This window comes from Melozone crissalis, unplaced genomic scaffold (genome assembly GCF_028551555.1).
Source record: "Melozone crissalis strain CALT ecotype California unplaced genomic scaffold, PUWL_Pcris_2 ptg000081l_1, whole genome shotgun sequence".
Lineage (NCBI taxonomy): Eukaryota > Metazoa > Chordata > Aves > Passeriformes > Passerellidae > Melozone > Melozone crissalis.
Window position 1 is genome coordinate 11,883,958 of NW_026535858.1, and position 24,977 is coordinate 11,908,934.

General features: G+C 36.0%; 1 protein-coding gene across 29 annotated transcripts in view; it reads left to right on the forward strand.

The window, feature by feature from the left end:
- NRXN1 (neurexin 1) overlaps positions 1–24,977 on the forward strand; it is a 680,932-nt gene that overhangs the window by 62,339 nt on the left and 593,616 nt on the right. For 19 of the 29 annotated variants that reach the window (XM_054290267.1, XM_054290270.1, XM_054290287.1 and 16 more), the window contains exons 3-5: positions 16,310–16,327; positions 20,931–20,960; positions 21,776–21,787. The exons of 5 other annotated variants lie outside the window; for them this stretch is intronic. In XM_054290267.1, the coding sequence (XP_054146242.1) occupies positions 16,310–16,327; positions 20,931–20,960; positions 21,776–21,787 (60 nt within the window). The remainder of the gene's footprint in view (positions 1–16,309; positions 16,328–20,930; positions 20,961–21,775; positions 21,788–24,977) is intronic. 5 more of the 29 variants (XM_054290271.1, XM_054290282.1, XM_054290286.1 and 2 more) reach the window with 2 other exon arrangements.

Genomic DNA, 24,977 nt, shown 5'->3' on the forward strand with positions numbered 1-24,977 from the left:
TCAAGCACCACTTCTGCTTGCACAGAAGTATTAACTACCAAATTTTCTGTCTGCTGCAGGGAGGCATTTATAAGCATAAACTGCTGAGGTCCTTTCATGAAACACGCTGTAGAACCATGGAGAGGTTTCAGTGCTTAATGAAGTGTGAGTACTTCATCAGTGCACTAAAAAAGATTTCTCCTTTCAAAGTTATGAGCTCAGTGCTCAAAGCCCAGGTGTATAGAATCAACTGAAAATTGAGAGATATTTTTAGGGATCAAACTTCAAAAATTAAAAAAAAAAAGAAAAAGCAGAAGTAGAATGAGCAAAAATTAACCCTAAGAACCAATTTAGAAGAGTTTTTTCCCCAAAAACAAGTGGTAGGTTTACCTGTAAAATGTAGCTTTAGAACAAGATTAAATGCTTTGGTTTGATTCCACACTGGAGTCACAGTATATCTGTAGCTGCCTGTAGAGACCAAGATCCATTTTTTCTCTTGATAATTGTTTGCTAGTGGCCTTGTGATCTGTAATTTCCATCTTTTTCATATCATCAGAGCTATGTGATTATTTTCTGTGAGGAGTAATGCTCATGTCCTAGGGGATGAAAATGCTTTCTCAGAATCTGATTTTTCAAGGTGCTGTGTAACTCCTGCATGGTTTTGTTTTTTATTTTTTGAGGGCTGTATGGGGGAGAGGTTTTCCATACATATGAAAAATGAGTGGGGTAGAGTTCCAGAATCTACTGAAGCATGTTTTGGATCTCTGTGCCATAATACATGATATTGTATATTATATGTAAGTTTATATTCACATAATCTCTTCTAGAGAGGGTCCTGTTCAGCAAGGTAATGTGTCCTGTTTTACCCCACATTTCACCTATTTCTGGTCTTCAGTTCCTTTACAAATATTTTGCCTTCCATTCAAATCACCCTTATACTATCCCTGTAGTGTTTTGTTCACAAACCAATATATAAAAGTGATAGGATTTGCAGATACTGCACTGGAAATCAAATTTGGGCATGTAAGTTTACAAATTTCCTAGTGAAAAACTGTGTATTGCCTAAGCTGCTGTTCTTACATCAGCCTTGATTCACATGAACAATATCTTTCAAAGTCAGTGAGAGATGCTGCTGGAGACTGAGAACAGTGATGCACACTTATTACTCTGTTTTCCATGGCAGAGAAGCCTGCCAGAAAATCTGTTGCCAGGGAATTCTTTTATTTGAGGTGCTGCTAGTGAGACTCTCTATAACTTAACACTGTTCAGCCAAATGCTTTCTGAACAATTGTGTATGGGGTGCTATTTAATACTGATGAATGAGTGTAATTTTATTTTTATCCCTGGATATCAGCTCAACTAGTCTTAGTCTAGCCAGCCCTGACTGGTTGACTGACCTCCAGCTTCCTCTTATAGCTGTCAATAATTCCCCAAGCACTGCACAATGGGCAAAGACTGCAAATGGCAGAGGGAATCACAATAATGTTCATAATTTGCCCTGAATATATTTGAACTGTTCTTTGAAGGTGGAAAAATGCAGTTATCTTTTGTTTTTCCTACCTAAACCTGGGATTACAGGTCATTTTTCAAATAAAATGCATAAAAATAACCCCAAGCACAAAACAACCAACCGTAGTGTAGTTTACTTCACATGACCATGAGAATTGCTCAGAGAGATATACAGAAACAGATCTGAAATATCAGTACTGTTTCATTTAATTGGCCCCAATAAATATATTTGTTAAAGAAAAATTTATACAAAAAGAAAGAAAAAAATCACTGCTTATGAGCAAGGAAAAGAAAAAAAAAAGGTGTCTTCAATGCTTAATAATTGTTCAGAAAATATTTGTGTAAGGAGTGACTCCTGAAAAACCTCCCAAGGGCAGTGAGATTCGTGGGATTGTTCTAAGTTACACTAACTCTTACACATTTACTTTTCCCAAAAGAAATTGCTATTCTTTTCGTTATTTCCCCCCATTTTCGTTTTTAATTCTTCTCCCATTGTTGCTGTTATTGTCGTTCTTCTTTAATGTGCATCCTTCTATTTACTAAGAAAACCACCAAATTCCAGGAGTGTATAATCAATTTACATAGGCAAGTGAGATCAGTTTTATATGTAAATGATACCAAATGAGCATCACTGCTGCACAATGACTAAACTCTCTGTGCCAGCTTCAGTCTTTTCTGCCCAGTCCTGTAATCCCATTGCAATGTTCCTCTTGACCTGAAATTTCCCGTGGGGCATTTATCTCACTTCAGAGGAGCATGGGTGCTGTTGGTGCTACAAAATGAACTTCTGTTGTGCTTTGTGCTGCTGTTTTCTTCCAGCACATGTGAAACACTGTTCTTCAGTCCTGGAGAAACTGGGACTTAGAAGATGTGTGCTGCTACACAAATCAAATCTGTACTCCACTCTTCACTGGATTTGGCTTGCATTATTTATCGTTTGTTACTACAGCTATTTTCTACAAAAGTTTGACAAATAAGAAAAAAATAGTCGATGCTTGTATGAGATTTTTTTTTTCTCCTAAATGCCTTTGTCCTCTTCTTAAACTCCAAAGTGTATGTAGTTGAATTATGAAACTCTATGAGAAGAATTACAATTCTAAATTATATTAGGGTGGTTTCAACTAGAGATTTGAACTTGTGTTGTAAGGGACTTAAACCCATCTGCATATATTTGGAGTAGCTCTCTTGTCTCAGTGGAGATTTACATAACCATATCTTCCATCAGAATCTGCACTTTCCCATTGCGTGCTCACTCAAATCAATTTAGATGAAAAATTTATTTGACCTATTTTTACTGTCTCCAATCACATCTAAATATGTATCTGAATATGTGTGTGTATGTAGGCATCCACAAATCAAACACACAAAGATGGTTTTCATGTGATAGTATCACCATCTTCTGTGTTGCTTTTGTTTCATCTTCTAAAATACCAGTTTGCACAAACAGCCTTGACCTAATTTATAATGTGCAGCTTGGTGAAGTAACTACACACTAGAGATGGCACTAAGCTCATTTTAACTACAACATAAACCCAGATCTTGAAAGCTTTGTGGTAACTTCCATTGCAATAAAAGCTATTGATTAGAAATGCTTCCCTGGCAGAGAGAGGGGACTGGTGCCCTCATTGTGTTCCAGTGACTCACCCTGAGGTCTCAATGGGAGTTGCAGATGATGAGTAGCAGCACAGCAGGTAAACTATGAAATTCATGGAGCAATTCAGGTCTTAGCCCAGCTGTGTAAATTAATGAAAACATTCCTCTCCACCTGAATGGGTTCTAAAGAGGATCCCATTGTATGTCGTAAGAATGATTCCTGCCTAGTTTTTTCTATTCCACTTATTTTTTGCTACCTCTTTACATGGTTTGAGTATTTCGATTTTACACTTCTCATCAGACTACTTGTGACTGAGGACAGGAAAAGTACATAATATAGGACATTAGATATATAACATGTCCTTTTTATGTCATGTAATTGTAGTATTTGTTAGGATACATCTTTTACATGTCTTTTAGATCCATACCAATGCCACTTGATGCAGGATGTAAGAGAGCAATAACATCAGTGTTGTTTAAGTGTTGTGCTAATGCCCTAAACAGAAGGTGGTGTATTTTAAGAATTTGGCCCACTACAGAAAACTGTGGGAACTCACTAAAAATGCAGACTGAATAAAAATTTGCAGTTGTCAATATAGAATATTGAAGCACATTCAAAGTGATAAAAGAAAAACACCTGAAACCTTTCTATTCTAAAGTACTTTTGGAGACAAATGGGGTGTTGGGGAGAGTGAATTGGCTTGTTTTCATGAAAGTAAAATGAGGTGACTGTTCTCCATGTATTATAAGCATGTTTTGGGAAATGTGGTTTGATTTTTTTCTTTATTCTTAGAAGCAAATTATTTACGAGCATTAGATGTTCTTCACAATGGACACTTTTAACATGCATTTCATAAAGCAAGAAGACACTTGCTGTAAGCTGAAGAAAGCAGAAAATGAATCAAGCACTTTTTACCATGCTATATAAAGAGGCTTTACAATTGAAAATAATTTAAATTTTATTGTTAATGGCTATTGTACAGTTTTTATAGTTTTGTTCTGGAACAAGCTAGAATCACAAATTCCTTAAAGTATTTCCTTTAAACAGAAGAACATAAATAAAAATGAAAATCCTATTATTTGATACACCTTTCTCAAATTCCACACCTTCATATGCATTAGTTTTTGTTTTGTTGAATTTTGTAGAGACTTATCCTGCAGTTCAGTGTGATCTATTTCTGTCCCTTGGCTTGATGTGACATTCTGCAGTTTTGTGTTAGTGAAGTTAAATATTTTTCCTGTGTTCAATGTGCAGATTGTTTCTGTTTTGGTATGACTAGTTGGACCATAGCTCATCATTTGTTCACTCTGTTGGCTGCATTCATTACACCTGTACACCCTTTACATTGCATAAGGCATTATTAGTACATCAATGCTCATATTCTGATGTGGTCTATGTATTGAGAATATAATCATAAAAAAATTCTACCTTCTTCAAATATGAGTTTCTCTCTTAGTATATGGAAAGGTTCTTTGTTCAGAAAATATGATTTAAAAAAAATGCAAGAAATGCTTGTGCTTTGTTTGAGAGGTTTGTTAACTTGATGAAGTACATGAGTTAAATGGTATGGGATACTTGCTTTCATCATTACAATTCTGTGAATTGCCTAATGGCATAAATACTCTGCCAGAAAGAAATTTTAATTATGGTTTAGATGTAGGAGTTTTTCCACTTTGGGAACCTCAGAATTATTCCTCCTCTTCATGAATTAAAACTAGGAACCAGATGATTTTTGTGTTTATTTCAATAATGAGCTAACAATCAAACAAGATTTCTGTTATTTGCCAGCATTTACCGTACAGAGCAGGATTTTTCTTGTTGGAGAGTTTGCTTAATCTCCTTATTATTAACATTTTGCTTTAAATATATAAGAAATACCATTTTGTATCATGCTTAATAGGCAACCTGACTGCTATCTTAGAAGTACATTCAGAACACATTTTATTAGATATATTTATTCATATTACAGAATCAGTAATATTTATGTCTCCCCTGTAGCTTCTTCTATAGCTCTACATTTAGATGTTCTCATTAATTTCCTTCTAAGATCCTGCTTGACTCAGTCCCATGAAAGGTCATTACAGTGTTCCCTGCTGTCCCCCTCATTTGTGCTGCAAGGCAATACAGAGACAACTTTTTTATGAGGAAGAGTTTTTGTGGGAAGATATTAAAATTGGTTCTGATAAAGTTCTATACCAGAAATAATTCTTCACTAGAGAATCCTTTATCTATTTTTCTTGATGCCATCTTGGTTGTCCTAACCAGTTTTCCAGCTGTGAAAGAGCTAAAAGTGGAAAAGATGTTTTCCCACATTTTCATTGGCAGTGTGCTACCATGCTGATGTATTATGATACATGAGTTACATTATAACATGACTAAACAAAAAAATAACTTCATGGGGCCTATACTGAAGGGAATGTAGGCTTAGGAAAAAATATGAAGTGCCTGAAGGTGAACATCAGGACACAGATCCAAGCAATTTCTTTCAGAAAGGAACAAAGGTAATAAGGAAGACTTCAAGAGCCGGCAAAAATGACGTTCTAAAAGGTGTCTGCTATAATCCACTTGACCAGGAGGAACAAGCAGATGAGGCCTATGGACAGGTAGGAGGAGTATCACACTCACAGGCCCTGCTCCTCATGGGGAACATCAGCCACCATGGTGTCTGCTGGGGGACAAGATGGCAGGATATAAGCAGACAGGGAGGCTCCTGGAGTGTATACATGGTAACTTCCACCTCCAAATGAGATCAGAGCCAATGAGGAGAGGCAGTCTCCTGGACCACATTCACCAAAAATGAGGGGCTCATTCTGAATGTAAAGATCAGGCAACTTCATCTGCGATGACCATGGTGGAGTTCAGGACTCTGAAGACACAGAGAAGAGTGAGAAAAACACAACAGTTGCCTTCAGAAGAGCTGGCCTTGGCCTCTTCAAAGATCTGCTCAGAAGAGTTCTGTGGGATAAGGGCCTGGAGGAAAAAGGGAAGGACAGGTAGGGCTGGGAGGAATACAGAAGCACTGTCTGAGCATTCAATACTGAAGTGAGGAAAGCCAAAGCCCAAATGGAATTTCAGCTGTCCAAGGATGTCAAAGACAACAAGAAGGGCTACTATAAGTACATTACTGACAAAAAGACCAGGGAAAATGTGGATCCAAAACAAGGGACATGGAGACACAGGACATGAAAAAGAATGAGGTCTCAAATGCCTCTTTTGCCTCAGTCTTTTTCTAACAAAATCAACATTCAGCAATCTCAGCTCCCTGAGTAAGACAGGAAAGAGTAGACCAAGGCAGATATACACTTGGTGGAAGAGGATCCTGTCAGAGAATACTTGTGCAAACTTTCCATATGTAAGTCCGTGGCACCTGATGGGGTACAACCATATTTGCTGAGGGAACTGTCCCGTGTCATTGTGAGGCCACCCTCGATAGTCTTCAATTAATCATGGCAAATGGGAGAAGTTCCCAAAGGTAGAAGAGTGCAAATATCAATTCCATCTTCAAGAAGGGCCAGAAGAAGGACCAGGGAGCTACAGGCTGATAAGATCCCTGCATTCTCTGGGAACAAGATGGAGCAGCTAGTCCTGGAACCCATTTCCAGGTGCACAAAGGATGAGAAATCACCAGCAGTAGTCAGTATGGCTTCATCAAGGGTAAGTCATGCTTGACCAACTTCATAAACCTCCATGATGGGTTGACTGATGTGGTAGGTGAGAGCAGAGCACTGAGTGTTGTCTACCTGGACTAAAGTGAAGACTTTGACACTGTCTCCCTTAAGATTCCCTTAGGGGCAGTGGAGTTTCCAACATGGGATATATTCCAGAGCCATCTGACCATGACCCTGGGCCAACAACATACACAGGGAGATTGGACCACATGACCTCCAGAGGCCTTTTCTACCTTAATCATTGTGTGATTCTGTGCTACTGATTAACTCTTAGGAAGAGAAGAACAAGCTGTCTTGGGTTAATTTCTATAAACCCTAAATATGGGACTATTTTGAAATATGTAGTACTATCTACTACCATTTGAATTTTTATTTGCGCAGTTCTGAGATGGGAACAGTCATAGATGATAAATCAGTGTAGCTCACCCTGATACCATGGGTTTGCACAAACACTTCAGGTACAGTTTCTCCTTCTCAGAGCCGCCTTTTTCACCTATACTAAACTAAAGCCTGAATGTTTGTTACATCACTTCTTAGGAGTGTTATAAAAGTTACAATATATAACCTCATGCCAAGAAAATAACAGTTTAACCAATTCCTATCAAAGTGATTAATGAAAATCGGGAATAGTTCTGAAGCATGTCACTGGTTGCAATACATATAAGTACTCTGGACACATGGAAGCTCAATGCAGGCATACACATGGCTACAAAAAACCAAAAGAAGATTATTTTGCAGTTTCTGTAAAATCTGTGGAGGAAAGAAGAAATATATCAGTTCTTACTTTAGCTAAGGATGACCAGATTTTAAGTGAAGAAATGTTGATTTTTTTTTTTTTTAATTATACAATTTCTTGTAATTAGATTGTAATTATCTATAACAACTAATTAATCAGAATAACATTCAGCATTATGATTGAAATGAATGTAGACTAGTAAAGGAGAAAATTAAGTTAATTTAATAAAAAAATAAAGATATCTATTTTGTTCACTTGCAGTCACAGATAGCTATGATTAAATTTTAATTCGATGTCAAATTAAGGACTCTGTTACAGTATGCTGACTTTCAGAGTACAGCTTTACTCACTTCAGAGGAAACTGCCATTTAAATGAGGAGAAGGTTTGTTCTATATCATTCTAATGTCTTCCAAAGGCAGCTTCAGCTCAGTTCACATTCACAAAATGAATCTCAGCAGTAGCCAAGAAAATTTCATGGTGGCGAGCTAAAGAACTATGCAACAAACTGATTTTGAATATTGGTATTCTATTTTTAATTGTGTACGGTGTGTCTTCAACATTTTTAGCTACTAACTCTCAAGAACACTTCATACCAAATCATCTTCAGCCGCCTGTGTCAAAGTCATGGCATCAGGATAGCACATAAACATTCCTCTCTAATTTTTTTATAAAGACAGTGTGTGAATACAAAAATATGGCTGGCTTTGCATGCTGTCATGCTAATTTTGGTGTTGTACCAGTCTGGAAAGGCACAAATATCCAGCTACAAAGTCAGGGCCTGAGTGAATATCTCTTCAAAATGTGCAGTCATATGTCTCCACTCTTAGGTAAGTTCTATAAAGGAGAAATGCTATATTTGCACAGTTGAGATTGTGCAAGTGTAGATAGCTGCCAGTGCACCGTGCAATAAACAACCAGTAGGAAAGTTTTAGGAAGTATTGAGTAAAAATAATATCCCTCTCTGGGACGAAACCCATGACCTCTCCTCCTTTGAGTGTCCTGCTGATGTTATCCACTGGATCATCGCCTCTGTAAAGCTGCCATCCAGTTGGAAAATTGCTTCTGCCATTCAATCACTGCACTGCAGTTTTACTCTCTGTCAGCTCAGCTAATCCTATTCTATTAATGGGTCTAAGAGACCAGTTTTGCTGAAAGGATGATTGGAGAGATTTGATTTCTTCTGATAGTAACTGAACCTGAATTTGCAGCCTCTTGGATAGCCATAATTGACTATCCAAGAGGACAAATTGACAAAGCAGAGTGCAACAAGGAAATATTGGGCATGTTTCTACTCTCACGTACATTAAAACAAGCATGAGTAATCCCAAAAATTTTTTATTCCTCATTTCACAACTGTTTATTAAACAATGCATTGAAGTTGCATTATGAATATCTCAAATTAATTTCAAAATGGGTATTCTTGAAATAGAAATATCTGTGTCACCCCACATCACTTTCATAGAACATAATCTGTACTTGACATTGCTCTCTGCCAACCAGAAAAGTTAATTCTGTATGAAAGGTTTTGATAGGAATAGCCTGAAAATATATTTGCATGCCATGTAGCCAGCACGGCAAAACTGAGGAAAATCCAAAGGAAAAAAAATAAACCCTGGAAGAAAAGAGAAGTTGTAAAATGAACCATATACAGTCAGTTTGTAGTTCTAGTCAGTCTATCCATTCTCTGTGATAGGAAATAAGACCTCTAGTGATTACAGGGAAGAGGTGCTAATGCACAAAGCAAGGTAAAATGTGTAAATCCCAGAGATTTTTAGTGGAAATTGAATTTTTCAAATCCAGAGAAATAGTTCCAGAGGATAAACAGGAAAAGAGCAGCAGTTCTTAAAGAATATCTGATTATTGAGTAAAATAGATTTACATTGTGTTTCATTTCCTACTTATGTAAGGAAATTAAAATACTGAGGAGGGAATGTGGTTATTTGATTCACCCTCACGTACGCAAATTATTTTTTTCTCTTTTCACTACCTCTATTAATATTCCTAAATTCAATTGTTAAAAAAAAAAAATTGCTTCCTCGTTGTGGTTACTACAGCCATGATAGAAATTCAGGAATGCTTGTCCCAGTGGCTGATGAAAATTTCTTTAAAGTATTGATGTATTTTAGACAGGTCATAAGTATAGTAAATATGAGAGTAGCAAGACAAAAAAAAAAAAAAAAAAAAAATTGAATGAGGTGGGAAAATATGGCCAAAGTAAAATTTCTTGGAATTTTAACACAATTAAAAAGCAGTAGTTTTTATATATACATGATCTTTCCACTGAGACTGTAGAAGTCTGTATGGTCAAAACTACTAACAGGAGAGAACAAGTAACTTTCCAAAATTGTCATTTTCAGGAAGCAGTTGAGAAAAAAGGAGATGAGAGTATCAAATATTTGCTTATTTGTTAACTTCTGTGGCTCCAGGCACACAAAAACCCACTCAGATGTGCAGTATCTAAAAATTTGTAACAATAAAAACATTGTGAATTAATAGCATAAAATAAAGAATGTTGAATATCTTTGTTTGATGCACTTGTGGTAATAAGCACTAAAAGTGATAAATCTGCACAGGAATGAAATAGTACAAAAAAGGTGTTGCCTCAGGAAATGTAGTGATTTAATAATGTCTTGATTTTGATTCTGTTTCTCATCTGTTTCTCAGATATCTAGAGAAGTTATGTATAAAAAATATAACAGGTGGTAAAAGTAAATTTTTACTGGAGAGATTGTCCTGTTGTGAACCATAGGGAAAATAGATTTTTGTCTGAATAGTTTTGTTTTTTTTCACCAATTATATTTGGATTCTTCATGGGAAATATTTCTCAGTGAAATCTTTTTGTAAATGATGCAGAGATTGGTTCTGAGAAAACAATTTATTTGAACACTTTTCTGTTTAACAGGATGTCAAAGTATTTGCTGCTGTTTATCCTTGGTTTCTGTTCTCATTTAACTAGAGAAAATTCATAGATTCCTAGGAGCTCTGTCCAGAATGTACCACTGTGAGAATATTAACCTGACCTCTTAAATGGCAGAAGGCAGAATCTCTTCCAGTGATTCCTACAAGGCAGCCCAAAAGCAATGATTGATATAAAGCCTCTGTTAGAGGAAAGCTCTGTCTTAAGACTTCAGGGAAGAATTTCCTAGAATTGCCAATTCTTATTTTATCTTCATTGAATGTTTTTGTCTTCTTTTCAGTTTGAACTTTTCTCACTCTTGATGACAGTCTTTGTCTGGTTGAAAGGAGCTCTATCCTAAGCTATCAGGAACTTTTGATAGTTATAGACTGGGTTCAGACACCTCTTTATCTTATCTTGGATTTATTCAATAGATGGAGCATCTTAGGGCTTTCTTTGTAAGACATGGTTGCTGAGTTTTCTTAGGGTTTATAATGACATTAATGACTGTGGGGAAAGTTTTTTTTTTTCTGAAACATCTCTCATTTGTTACTTCATTTTAAATATGTGAACACTGCAATTAACACGGTAATGGTTTTAATTGCCACAAAAATAATGTCGTTTTCTATTTCTGTTCATTATTTCTCTGCTTATGCACTCAAAACTTGCACTGACTCCCTTACTTGCTGCTTCACACTTGGAGCTCCTCTACAGTAGCTTAACTTTAATGATCTTGTCATTATTTCATTTTCAAAGCACTTGGGATACTGTCCAGAAAAGATGGCCTCCCTTAGAACAAATTCATGGTTGTTATTAGGATTTACAGAAGCATACTGAATTTGTGCTGGTGGCTTTGTCTTGTAAAAAGCTGGTAAAAAAAATAAATCTAATTGTGCCCTAATGATCCTCATTTAGCAGAAAGCCGTGTCCTTATTTTCAGTCATGGCAGTCCATTAGTGCTCCTGATGGGATCTTGCCTTTGTCCCAAGTCCTGAAGAGGGTAATCCAGAAAAGAAGGGATCCTCAAAGAGTTGTAGGTAGAGAATGGAACTAAAATGGGCCCAAACTCCTGTTATTCTGAAATTTCTCCTTTCCAGAAAAAAAAAAAAAAAAAAAATCAATAAAGTCCCTATCATATTTCTACCAACTGCACTGGAAAACCCTCTAAATGAGTCTGTCCAAAGCTGTGTGGAGACTAAGAGGGGCTGAACATTGATTTCAGATCTAATGTGGAAATGTAGGAACTCCTAAGCCTTCCTGCCTAGATTCTGGTAGATTTCTAGATTTTGTGTAAGAATTCCAGCAGGATTGGGAAATGCTGTTACCCTGTTTACCCAATACTAAAGGAGGCTGCAACAAAATCAGAGTACCAGGTATCTTTATAATCCATTTCTGATTATTCGTAATTGCATTCAATAATGACAATCAATAAGTGCAATACATTTTTCAAAAGTAATTTCTAAAATATGCAGATAATCCTTATGGCATTTGTCAGATACACAGCACTTGAGAGGATCAATGATCATGACCATGGATATTCAATATATTGCTTTATTTCATCATTATTGACTATATGACTGTTCATGCTTTATAACATACTTCATATTTTCATATCCTTTCCAAATATTTTGTTTTGAACCCCATGTCAATAAAATCAATTTTTCTACAAATTTGAGAAATGGATGGGACAGGCTAAATTACACCATCCAAGAAACACTGGGAGCAGTTCTACAAATAAAGTTAAATGATATTTCTAACTACAGGTTTTTGGGTTTTTTTTGGTAGATAATTTAGAGAGATGTATAATTATGCATTATTCTTTGAGAAAAACAAAATATTATATCTTAAACTTCTAGCCATCAATTTTGTAGCAAGACACCTTCATAATATAGCTTTATTTCATGCTATTTCACCACTTGCCATGCTTCTGAATCCCTTTTGAAATTTCATAAATATGTCTATAGTATATTATATTCTTCCTTACTGGAATGTGATTGTGAACTTAATTGTCATGAGAAAAGGCACTGTAAATATCCCGCTGCTAATATGCTAATTTCTTATGGTGTTGTTTCTGTTTGTGTAATTTCAAAATACTAATTACTGCTTCTCCTGTTTGTCATGAAAATACAGTTCTTAGATAATTGTGTGGCCAAGGTGTAAATTCTCTAGCAGATGAAAAAAATATAATAGCAGAAATAACCACTAAACGTAGAAAGAGTCAGGTGTTTTTTTGTTTGTTTTTTTAATATCAAGGTTTCCATGAAGAATCACTGAACATTAAAACAATTCTTTAATTGGTAAAAATGTACTGTAAAAATATGATTCCCATTTTCATATCACTAAATCACAGTAATGTGCTAAAATAATTAGAATTGGTTGCGCTTTTACTGCAAAAAAAAAAAAAAAAAAAAAAAAAGGAGCAGAATCTGCTCTCAGTTCAGTAGGGACAGCCTGAGTCAATTCATCTGGAGATAATAGGCCAGATTCACAGCCTGTGTAAGTTGTGCAGTTCCTCTGATTTCAACTGTGTCACACCAGATTTAAATCAACTCAGTGTTTGGCTCGATATGCACAGTCAACAGATTACACTCACAGCACCAAGAGCAGACTTTGGCTGGAGGAATTAGGTTGCAAACACAGAAAATAGCAGGGCAATTAATTGTTTTTGGTGGTGGTCATGGGGGAAGGCCTTGAAAATAAGGGTTTGCAGTGGATAAGAACTCTCTAGTTCTTCAAGTGAGGAGCTTGGTGCAATGTGAAAAATAGAAAAATTCCCACATCTCTTTGAATTCAGGATGCTGAAGAGAAAGTCACCTGTTTTCAGGGTGAAAAGTCCTTGGTACGATCAGCTGGTGCAGAAAAGGAAAAAGTTGCTCTGTGCCACTGCCTGCAGCATTTGGGGTAGGCATTTTGGGTCCTAAAAACTTTGGGTTCCACTGCTGGCAGCAGAGCTACTCAGTAGACAATAAGGTCCCTCAGAGGGGATAGAAATGGATAGAAATGTTGGTAAATTCAGTGTGTGGCTGAACCATCAGCACGTACTGAAATGTGTAGTATGGCTCTATACTCCTCCAGGTACAGAAATTTTACACCAATGCAAATCTAATGACATAAATGCAGTTACTCCTGATTTAAATGAGGAAATTTTTGTTCCCTCTGAACTGTGACTTGATATTGTAAATGGCTTTTAATGATCTTTCTTTTTTTTTTTTTTATGGTTTTGTTTTATTTTGTTTTTTAAGAGTGGCTGCAGTCAGCAAAATTAATAAAAAGTAAGGCTAGAATTTGAGCCTTCTGGTTTCTAAGATTCTGCTTAGAAGAATAAGCCATGCCTAGAAAATGGGAATCAGGAAAGCCAAGTGAAGTGTTAGTGATATGGAAATATATCATCCATCACAAACAGCTTACCTTAATTAAAGTGCTCAATGCTAATCTAATGTAAAAGCCTCATAAAGTACCATAAAGAAGCTGAACTAATTTTTTTCTTAGATTGCAAAACTGTTTAAGATGGTTTAACTTACCATGACAAAAACCTGTGGAGGAATGAATTTTCATTGCTGTTTACCAGTGCAGAGGGTTTGGCTATATACACTGTTTAACTCAGAGTGGGAATTTGACTTTTTTCCATTTTATTTCATTCAAAATGTTTTGACAGCTTGACTTGCTATCACTAAAAGTTTAGTCAGTCAGACATTTAAGGGAAGCTGCTCAGCCAGTATAAATCTTTCTGGTGAAAGTCACAAAAAAGGCATACCAATTATTGCTAAGAGGGAGGACTCATGATATAAAACCAAATATGCTAAACCCTGTAACCAGATGGGTTAAACCATCTGATCCTGCCTAAGATGTCGTTTTCAGAGCCCTTTTCTTTGAGTCTCACATCATGAGGAACTGAACTCAGCTGTCAGCTGAGTTCATATGCTGGTTTTAAAGCATCTTGTTAAACTAAACATGGCCCCCAAAAAGAATCCCATGGCAATGCTGGTATTGCAATATACCAGCAAACACTGGTGTATCCACAAATATCACAAACACTGTGATAACCAGAATTAGATGAAAGAGTCTGAAGTTAAACAACAATTTAAATAACTAATTTATTTTTCATTGAGTTTGGGTGTTGTTTTTTTTTTACTTAGAGAAAGGAAATTACTGCACGCAGTTAAAGGTAAAAGGTTCTTCCAGAAAAGTTTTGCTAAGAGCCACTCCAAATATCACATTTTTAGCACAAATATCATATCCAAATATCACTATTTACATTGTATATAGAACATAATATCTTTGTCTTGTGAAAGTGGGTGTTCATCATCATCTCAGTGAATTTTATTCTATTTCTTGTTATAGAGTGTCTGAATGGAAAAGATGAACTATATAATCCAACTGTATAATTAAACCTTTAAAACCTTATTATTCATCATTTATAGCAGTTATTATTTTTAAAGTGGTAAATTTTTCAAATTATTTGTTGGAATACTGTTGAGTTTTGATGACCTTTTTCATTGCTTTCTGCATTAACTTATAAAGGCTTTTCACGATGATAAGTGACACATTCTGGGAGGAAATCACTGTGCTTAAAAAAATATCATTATGCCCAGTTCTGTGTAACTTGTTTTCTTATTTATTGGGTTACAATATATGAAAATTAGTTTGGTTTCATGGTCACATGAAAAGGCATTGTTCCTATGGGATGAGTCCATGAGAAATGACCAATAATGGCAGAACTGGCCTTCAGTTTTCCCTGAGTTCTGCGTGCTCCCTCCCCAGGAAGAGCTGGTGGAGATGGCATAAACAGCAGCAGCAGATCTCCCAGGCAGTCAGACTGCTGTGCTGTCACCCTTCCCCATCTCTGCTGGCTCCACAGCATCCATCTCCTTGACTTCTGTGATGGTTTTCCTTCGTTATTTTACCTTTCCCATTTTCTCTTTCCTATCCCCTCCTCAGTCATGCTCAGAGAACTACTCCCTCAAAATCACCTTCCCGGTGGAGCAGATGAGGACTATAGGCACCAAAATGAGTTTTAGGACACTGAGCCTGTTTCTCAGCTTTCAATTCTGTCTACTTTATTAACTGAGACTCATTTCTTAGTTCCCTTTTGCTTTGTAAGTTTTGGGAGAACCTTCTTTCCTGTGCCCCATATTGATGTTTGGTTGGGTATAAACAATGGTAAATGTTATTGCTTATTGATAGCAGCCTTAGGCAAAATGCCCTTTGATTTAATCAGGGGGCAGAACCCATTCTTGGCACTTCTGTGGCCTTTGCTGACTGTACCAGGCGGAGAATTGATTAATTTTTTGCAATGTGCAAGTTTCTGATGCTGACCAATTCTGTAGGACATGATCCAAAAGTTCTGACTCTTTCCACCCAGTTTAAGTTCTACTTTTTTCCCCTGCTGGATTTGGGGATTTGACCCAATGACCAGAGTGCCTCTCTAATGACTGCAGGATCAGCCATGCTGCCTGTGGTAACATTTTCACAGCACATTCAAGAATTTAACTTATCTGAAGTTTAAAATCATCTACTTCATCATCCAGGAAAATTCAGAATGGGAAAGTAGTACCAAATGAATTTCGAATCCCCATCACAAATGACTGGTGGTTTTAAAATATAGAGTTACAAAAATCTTACAAGAAGACCCTCTGATTAATAAGTAACAATAATAACAGTTGCATGTACAAAGAGCTGCACTAAATCCTTTACAATATTTGCACTTTGGCAAAGAGTATTTTGTTTCATATCACATACATTTTGTTAAGTAGAGGAAACACTGCTTCCCTGGTGCTTTTGTTTTTCCCTCTGGATTGTAGCAATGGAGCACTTGCATGTTGTGTTTGATGCCTTGCATGAGTAAGACATGCAATGGCAAGTTCCAGTCTGCATGCTGCTTAATGAATGTTTTCCTTTTCTCTCCTTCCCTGTTATGTGCTTACAGAAGACAACTATGTGGAAGGTGGGTGCTTTCTACCTTATTTTCCTAAGCTCTTGTTTTTCCCCTCTGTTCAGTGGGGTTTTCTTTTCCTTCTGCTTAATGTTCTAAAAGTTCACATATCATTCAGTACGGTAAGTTGTATTTTCCCCTGCATAAAGGCATACAAGTTTATCAAATAGATGTGATTTATTTTTTCATACAGAACACAAGCAAAGCTCCTTGGCCTTATTGCTGTAATTCCAGAATATCTCCACTGAAACAACAGGGTTTGTACTCATGTGACTGATACCATATCCAAAACCTCTCTGGAGATTTGCAGGACTGATTTCTTCTCATGTTCTGTATGAAAAACACTTCAAGAAACTATTTGTCCCATCGATGTGGACCTTAAACCCTCCCAATGAAATAGTAATGCATGCTAAATTCCTGTCTCTAAATTGCTTAGGAAAATGGAAAGCGCTTTTCTCTTTAATACCACAAACCTTGCTTACTCTAACATCCTTTACAGCACAAAGCTTTAGGAAAAGAGGTTTTCTGTCTAACTTTTCAGCATAATGCACTTGCCTTTGAGACACTGTGAAAGAAGCAGCATGTGATTTTAATAATTGAGTTGGTATGTAATTAAGTCCCTTTAAAGAAAGTATGGCATAGGGCAGTGGAAACTAAGGCACAATGCCATCTATCCTGAATATTGGTAAGTAAGTCTATTAGCTGGTGAAACATGCAAATATATGACAATTTTAAAGTCTTTTTGCTTATAAGCTAAAAAGTGCAGGTGCTTTTTTATCTATAAATGTCTTTCAAAGTCTCTCTGGGGTGAATCTTTGCATACTGGATAAATGATTTTCTATTTGAAAAAAATTAGTTTACCTATCCAAACTGAAAAAAAAATTGCTTTCATTTGATTTCATTCCAATATTTTAAAAGCTATTTTAAAAGCAAGGAGTTTGTAAACTAACTGATATGCAAAGTGACTGTCCTGGCATGACTCTGACCTGGCATGCTCATGTGAGCCACTCTGGGGCCTGAGTTCATTCAGGTTTCAACTCACCGTGAGCCACTGCCTGTTCAGGGGTGATTTTCTCAAGCCTTGAAGTGCTGATGCTTCATCTCTCTGTGCTGCTGTATTCAATGGTGAAGGCAGGTGCTCAGATTTAGCACATAGATGATGCTCTGCAATTTTATTAATATATATGTTTTCCCAAGGAGAAGCAAAATTCAAATAATTCTGGTGCTTTACTTGTGGGCACTGTCATGCTCGTACACGTCAATAAAATTTCACTTTCAGTGTGAGATAAAAATGTATTCAGCAACACTGCAATAGAAATTCTAGCTGAAAAACATAAAAGCCTAGAAATAACTACCTAATCTTGTATTTGATCTGTGCATAAAACTCTTACTGGTGTCAACATGAGTCTCAAAATTTGAATTAGGTTCAGTATAACTAGATAAGGAGGTTCAATTGCATTTCACATATTCATTTATGCACAGCAGTAGAAGATAAAACCTGGATAACTGTTAATCCAGACTTTACCTGAACCTAATTCTTAAAACTGCAACCTTAAATTTATTCCAACACAGGTCTGGATACTTATGCATACATTAAAGTTACAAAGCATGAATATGTAAAAATGGAAGCATAGAATTGTGTATCCAAAGCACAACTTGAAATCTGTGCTAAAATGTTTCATCTTTGATCTCTGTGATATCTGAGCATCTCTGTAAATTAGGCGACATAAGCAAACAGAAATATGTAATATTCAATTTTGTATGTACTTCTGGTAAAAAAGGCTGTTGTTTTTTCATTTTACTGAATTTGGACTACATTTAATACCTTCACTGCAGGTTTATCACATTTAAATTTTGTTTTGGCCTGTGCTCTGCATGGAACTCACATACCAAACTACGGTATCCTACCCTCATATCCTCTTCCACTATCCCACCCTGTGCCCCTTAACCCTCTCCTCTGAGAGCCAAGTTCAGGAGAGAGTTGGAGTGGATGACACATGAGGGATTCCTTCTAAATCTTGAATTCCTGATTCACAAAGAAATTGAAGTAATGGTGCACAAATGAGTATTTTCAATGTATGGGAGGTCTATATGTGGCTACCTTAAGGATAAAAGTTCCCAGGTCTATTAAAAGCAGACTTTCTTTTTGCAAATCTAGCAGTGATTCTTCCCATGGCAGATTTAGCTGTATAATTTTAAACCCCTCTGTGGAATGAACAGGTACAGTACTAGTAATGCTTCGCTCTTCAATAGCCTTCACCCATAGATTGCAAAAATATAAAATAGGGTAAGTATCATCACATGCCTTTAGCAAGGGAGTAAAAGTGACCTTACTGCTTGCAAATAAAGTAACACAAAGAGTGAAACAACATACAGTGTCTTGAGGATTAGTACTGATTTTTTTAATTGGTAGATGTTTAGTTTGAGCAGTGTATGTCTTTTACATTCACTTGGCTGCATTTTTTCATTGAACACTAAATGACTCAAAATTGAAGCAGTTTTTATTATGGTACTTCTGCTATTTACATTTTTTCTTCAAATTATGTAAGAGTCATCTATTTGCAACTGACCAATTTCACATATCATTTTAACTAAAATAGTGATCACTATCAAGCAGTGATAATCTGAAGCTAGACTTTTGTTTAGGTTCATATAGCTAAGAAGTTCATATGTAAATGTGAGATAGTAAAAGATCTGCTTTATTGCATTCCCCTGGGAGACTGCACAGTGATTTTTTTTGAAAGATCTCACATAAAGTAGTGGCTGAAAAGTCATAGTTTCATTAAAGAAAAGGATGTTGCAATGTTCAGCTGGTTTCAATTTTTCTTTATCAAATACAAAGGGGTCAATTAGGGTCAAGTCAAAAGTCTGAGATTTCTTGCTATAGTTGCCAACACCAAAAGCTAAAACCCAAAGTCAAATTAATCAATCACAAGAAGAGACTGATACTTCCAAAGGCCACGTGTCAGGAGATAACAAGGAAGGACACCCAGCACTAAAATAATGAATTAAATAATATCATTTATGGTCTTTATGCTCTGTGTATTCAGCATAACACAACACTTACAGAGAAGGAGCACCCATGAAAACATTTCTGTTCTCTTTCACAAGCTGCAGACTGCCAGTTCAGCTGTGTGATGCTTCCCAAGCGATGCTGATGCAGGCATCCCTTCAGGATCACAGTCAGCTTTCATTTACATTGCTGTGAGCCCCAGGTAATCCCACCAGCTGCAGAGCTCTGTATTTGGAAACAGAATTTATTGCACAAGAGATCAGGCACATCAGGCCCTTCAGTTTAACTACACATCTAAAACGAGTGACATTAAAAAGCAATAATTCAACAAAACCATTGTTAGACTACTTGGAACATCACTTGAGATTTGGAACTGATAAGAGAAGAATCATTTAGACTGATTGCAGTCGGGAGTATCTTCTTTGAACTACCCCCAAGTAGCGTGAGTCATTTGTGCACCTAATTTTCTTTGTGAATTAGAAATCACAGAAACTCTCTCTCTAGGAAGTCTGCTCTCTAATAAAGAGAAGGATATTTTATTGCTCACCTTCTTTGTGTGAATTAATTTCAATTAATTGCAATTAAGAAAATAATGTATGGCTTTTTTGAGAAGAGGAGCACATTTACACATGAACAACCAATAACTTCTGAAATGGATCCTAAACCAGCTAAATTCAACAAGAATAAGTCTGTTTTTTAAATCAGACATAAAAAATGAAAACCTTTATATATCTAAGAAAAATATTCTCCCAACATCACATTATATTCAGTGAGATTTAAGTATCATTTTATTATCATGATTAAAAAAGATGAATATTTTTCCTTGAAGAGTAACAAAATTTGGCTGTGGATGAGTGATTATCATTATGGACATCTGCTTTGAAATGTCACTAGACCTATTCTGGTGTGATGGGATTTCATCTCACAATATAAGTATAAAGCAAAATCTATTTCTCACAGATTGAATAAGTAGTTGCAGAAGCTGTCACTTAAATTTTCTTTATTACTCTGTATTTTATATTGCATATGTAATAATTTGCCTTCTCTGGAACAAATTCATTCTACTGTCACATTTCACACAAATAAGGAGACATTCTTTGCATTATCATTTCAATGTGATGAATACATTTTATTTAATTACCTGAAATGCTCATTTTTATGAGGGGAAAAAGATCAGACCCAGCCCATTTTTCAGGTTTAAACTTCTCCAGGGTTTAAACATCATTTCACATGTAGAGGACAGGAAGTCCTCTCAGCAAAGTGTTCAAAGCAATATAACCAAAATATGATAAAGACAGACGGATTATTAAAGGAATTGGTTGGATTTGAAAGCATTTTATTATTTTCTGTCAATGCAAATACTGCACAGAAAAAAAAAAAAAAAACGCAATAAAACAGCACCCAGTGTTTGAATTGCAGTTCTGTTACTTGTAGCCCAAAGCATTCCAACCAGTGGTTGAAAAATGCTCTTTGATTTCCCTCTGTGATACAGACATCTTATAGGAAACAGATGCCTGTCACAAAACATTTTTGTCAGTGTGACAACACCACCTTCCCGTGCTCCCTTGTTCATTGCTGACTGTGCTCTTGTTTCCCTTCAAGGTCTGGCGCACCTGATGATGGGCGACCAAGGTATGGGCTCTGTTCCTTTTCCACTCTGCTTTCATTGTTTCTTCTTGTTCTGTAGCTGCTTTGAATCCATCACTGCAACCGATGGGCAAATGCTTGAAAGCTGTCTTTGGCTGCAAAGAAACACATGGTTTTAGTCACATCTTTTTCTTGTTTCGTTTTTTGGTTGTTTTGGTTCTTTTTTTTTTTGTTTGCTCCGTAAGCTTTTGTCCTTCCTACCTCCTCAACTCCCCCTCTTGCAAAACAATAACTAAAAAGAGGTGAGAGAAATAAGAAAGTGATTACGAAAATTCTGTGTATTGATCAGAAAATACAATTATGGGTGATCCTATAAAAGATAAACAAAGTGCCAGACCACTCTTCAGATAGCCCCTGAAAGAAGATGCTCCTCTTGTAACATTGTACACATTGAAGAGTCCATTTGCATTAATGCATGGCTGATTGGAAATGTGCAGAAAGCACCTGCTCCTGGCTTCTGGAATGCTGAGAGTACAGTTTTGCTACCTAACAAAACCAGTGATTTTTTTCCTCCTAACCATTGTCCATGTTACCTTTGTGACAGTCTTTCTTATCTAAGCATGGATTATTTGTGTTTCTCTGCATGTACATGATTGGGAAGAAATAAGCTAAATCCCTAATATGACACTGATTGCATCTCCATTTGTCTTCAGACACTTACCTTAGACTTTGTCTCTTCATGTTCAGATACTATTGCATTTACATGTACTCATGACTCTTACTGTTGTTTCTCTCCTCTTCTTTATTCTCTTTTTGTCTGGAAATGCTTTCTTCATGGAACCATTTCACCAAATCCATAGGTAAAAGTAAAGGTATTACATGATTTTCTTTATTTTTAATGCCATCCGTATACTTTAATGTATGTATAAATAATGCAAGTGAATGTAAAATTTTTGCACTGATAACATGAGGTAGGTATATTCTTACAGTGAATATTACATGGATATCAAGGTAAGGATAATTATCCTAAAGTACAGACTGACCATTTTCTAAGTTTGTTTCCTGGTGTTGTGAGGGATGTGAAGCTTTGGCAGGGATAAAAGAGGCTGCAGCTCTAGGAAGTGTTCATGATGAAGTAACAGCCACATTTTGAGGTATGCCTTTTTCTCTTCTCAAAGAGCTGCAGTCTAAACCACCAGACACAGAAAAAAGGAAAAAAAAAAAGTGTGATGTTGTTCAGTAGAGACTCTCTGGAGATAAACTGTGCAGGGTCAGTCCACAGCTTGATGTACCTTTTACATGGGAACAGCACTAACTTTAGCGAGTCTTTGCCCTGAGAGTTTCCTTTCATATTAATCACTTGGAGTGTATCTGAGATAAGAATTGGACAAAGGAATGAGGAAGAAAAAAGAGCCAAAGAGAAGTGTGGGGTTTCTTTCAGATTTTTTTTTTATTCTTTTTGTTTCTTTATGTAAAGAATGCCAGCTGTGTTTACTTCCCTTCTCCCAGAGGAAACAGTGCAATAGGGGCAAGAATTTTTTCCTGTATAAATAAACATCAGGTTTTGCTACAAGGACACTTGTTCACAGGCACTGTGTAAATATATTTTTATGATAAGAAGGTGGTGATTAAAAGCCATTTAATCTCTGTTACATATGGTGAATAATACAGTTCTATTCATCTTAACCATTTGTCAGGGTTGCCTATTCTTTGTATAAATCAGAAATCCAGTCTGCATGTTCATACTTTCCTGACTAGTTAAATTAGAAACAAACTTCCAGGTTTGTTGGTGTCTTGGCTGATTTAGTTTCCATACCTAGGAAGTTCATGTAACGCAAAGTTTGTAAATACAAATCTGTAGTGTCCCTTTCCTCCTCATATCAGCCCCACTGGAAAGACTCTGTACCTGAATAAGTGGGATACCATTTGTGTGTGTTCTGGAGCTCTAAGTCTTCTTACTTAGGAAAAGTTTTAAGCAAGTATGAAAAACAATCTGCTCATTTCTGTTTTATCAGATCATTTTGTTTTGTTTGCTATATGACTGATCCTTTTGTTTCTTAACAGTACATAGTATGTGTGATTTCCTCATTACTTATTATTATCTTATCCTAATCAGTAGACATCTTGGCTGCAGCTACCTTAAAATTACATTTTTTATTAACTGAACCTTGACACTATAGATAATTTTTTATTAATAATGCACAATTACTTTTCTAGATTATTCTGTACACAGAATAAATTATGTAGTATGTATGGCACCAAAGGGTTTATTTTTGTATTAAAGGAGTAAAATATAAATATTATGAACATTTATTATGAATAGTAGCTGGTATGAAGAGCAGATTTTTAGCAAAACATAAGTTCTTCTAGTATTTTGCAGCATTTAGACTTTCATATTTTTGTTTTTTAATGTTTAGCAACTGTATTTTAAAAAACTTACCTGTATATATTAGCTACGTTTAATTTTCAGTAATGTGCCAATTAACATAATTTAAACACCAGTGACCAATCATCTAATCATTTGACTACATTTTACCTTTCATATCTTGGTTTTTATTAGATTTATCCACTTAATATGGAAATAATCATTGCTGTGTTTTGAGAATCACAATATTTCTGCACATATAAGGTTGTATATTTGTTCAAATTGATGGAGAGGGTTTATATGTGTGCCAACTCCAGTTGCTTGTAACAGAAAATATCCCCCAATGTTGAGCCATATCCTGAACCAGGAAAAAAGAGCCTCATTTTGTTGACTGTCCTGAAACTTTACTATTGAAGCTATTTCTTCTAATAAGAACTAATATTAGCTATTGAAACCTATGGCCTTGAAACAGTTCTGATAACACTCATTTGTAACACATGACAATATAAAAAATTGGGAGTGTGATGGAAAGGAGTGAAGGGTAAAAAAGAGGAAACTCCTTTGTTAGAAGTTCCATTCCTTGAGAGGCATGCAAGGGCAGTAATTGTAAAATTCTGGGTGATTATATAATCAATTAATCATATTTTGGAAATATAAGCAATAAAACACTTTTAAGAAGCTTTACAATGTAATTTGTCCTGAAGAGTATAAAAGGCTGAAGTATCACCATCTCCTTTAATTGTGTAGATATTCTTTGGGATACTGGAAAAGGAAAAAAAAATCAAATCAGTGTATCTTCATAATTAGGACAGGGTGTTAACAAGGTAAGGACCTGGTGTTGACAGAGGAAGGAGAAATGTGGCAGCCTCTCCAACTGGACAGTACTAAGTTCAGTACTATCTGTCAATGCCCCTGATGTTTAACATTTAGTTGTAAATCTAAATTGGGATACCCTGGGTAATCTCCCCACAAATTACTCCTTGTAGATGCTATGCCTAATTCTAGGAAGATCTGCTGTCTTTTATTTCTATTGGCATTTGTTTGTTTTCTGACAAGCACCATATATTCAGAAACATTTAGGAATTCCTTTTTCATCCCCTGGAAATAACTGACATGTAGAGAGCTTTAGCAGCAGGGTTGTCACAGCTCTGATGGTGAAAAGTCATAGGCAAGGTAAGGTCTGTAATTGGTGCTGATGTTTTTACTTGACCACTTGAAAATGCTATTCAGAGCAATTGCTTGAATTTGAAGCAATCCTTAAATCTGCTGTTCATAACAGGTAGATTTGTTTGCCCCCAAAAAATCTGTGCCCAAACAAATTTTCTCTGCTCTCTCCAACTATTGGAGGTGGTCTAATAAAACCATTTCCACCTACAGGCCTTACCTCATCAAAGTCATGCAGGATTATTTTGTGTTGAATAGTAATAAGACTAAATTTATATGGCAACTAATGCAAAACACTCCATTTCTCTACTTAAAAAAAAAATCTTATCCTCTCCTTTTCACATTCTCCTTTTCATATTCTTTTGGTGAATAATGAAAGGACTTTATAATTCACAAACTGTAAGAATGACATGTAATACTTTGTTTTTATACTGCAGTTCTCTGAAGCCTATTCATATTTTTACCTATAGTTTATTTTTACGTAATTATCATACTTTTGACTATATATATTACTCATTCTGTACCTAAATACT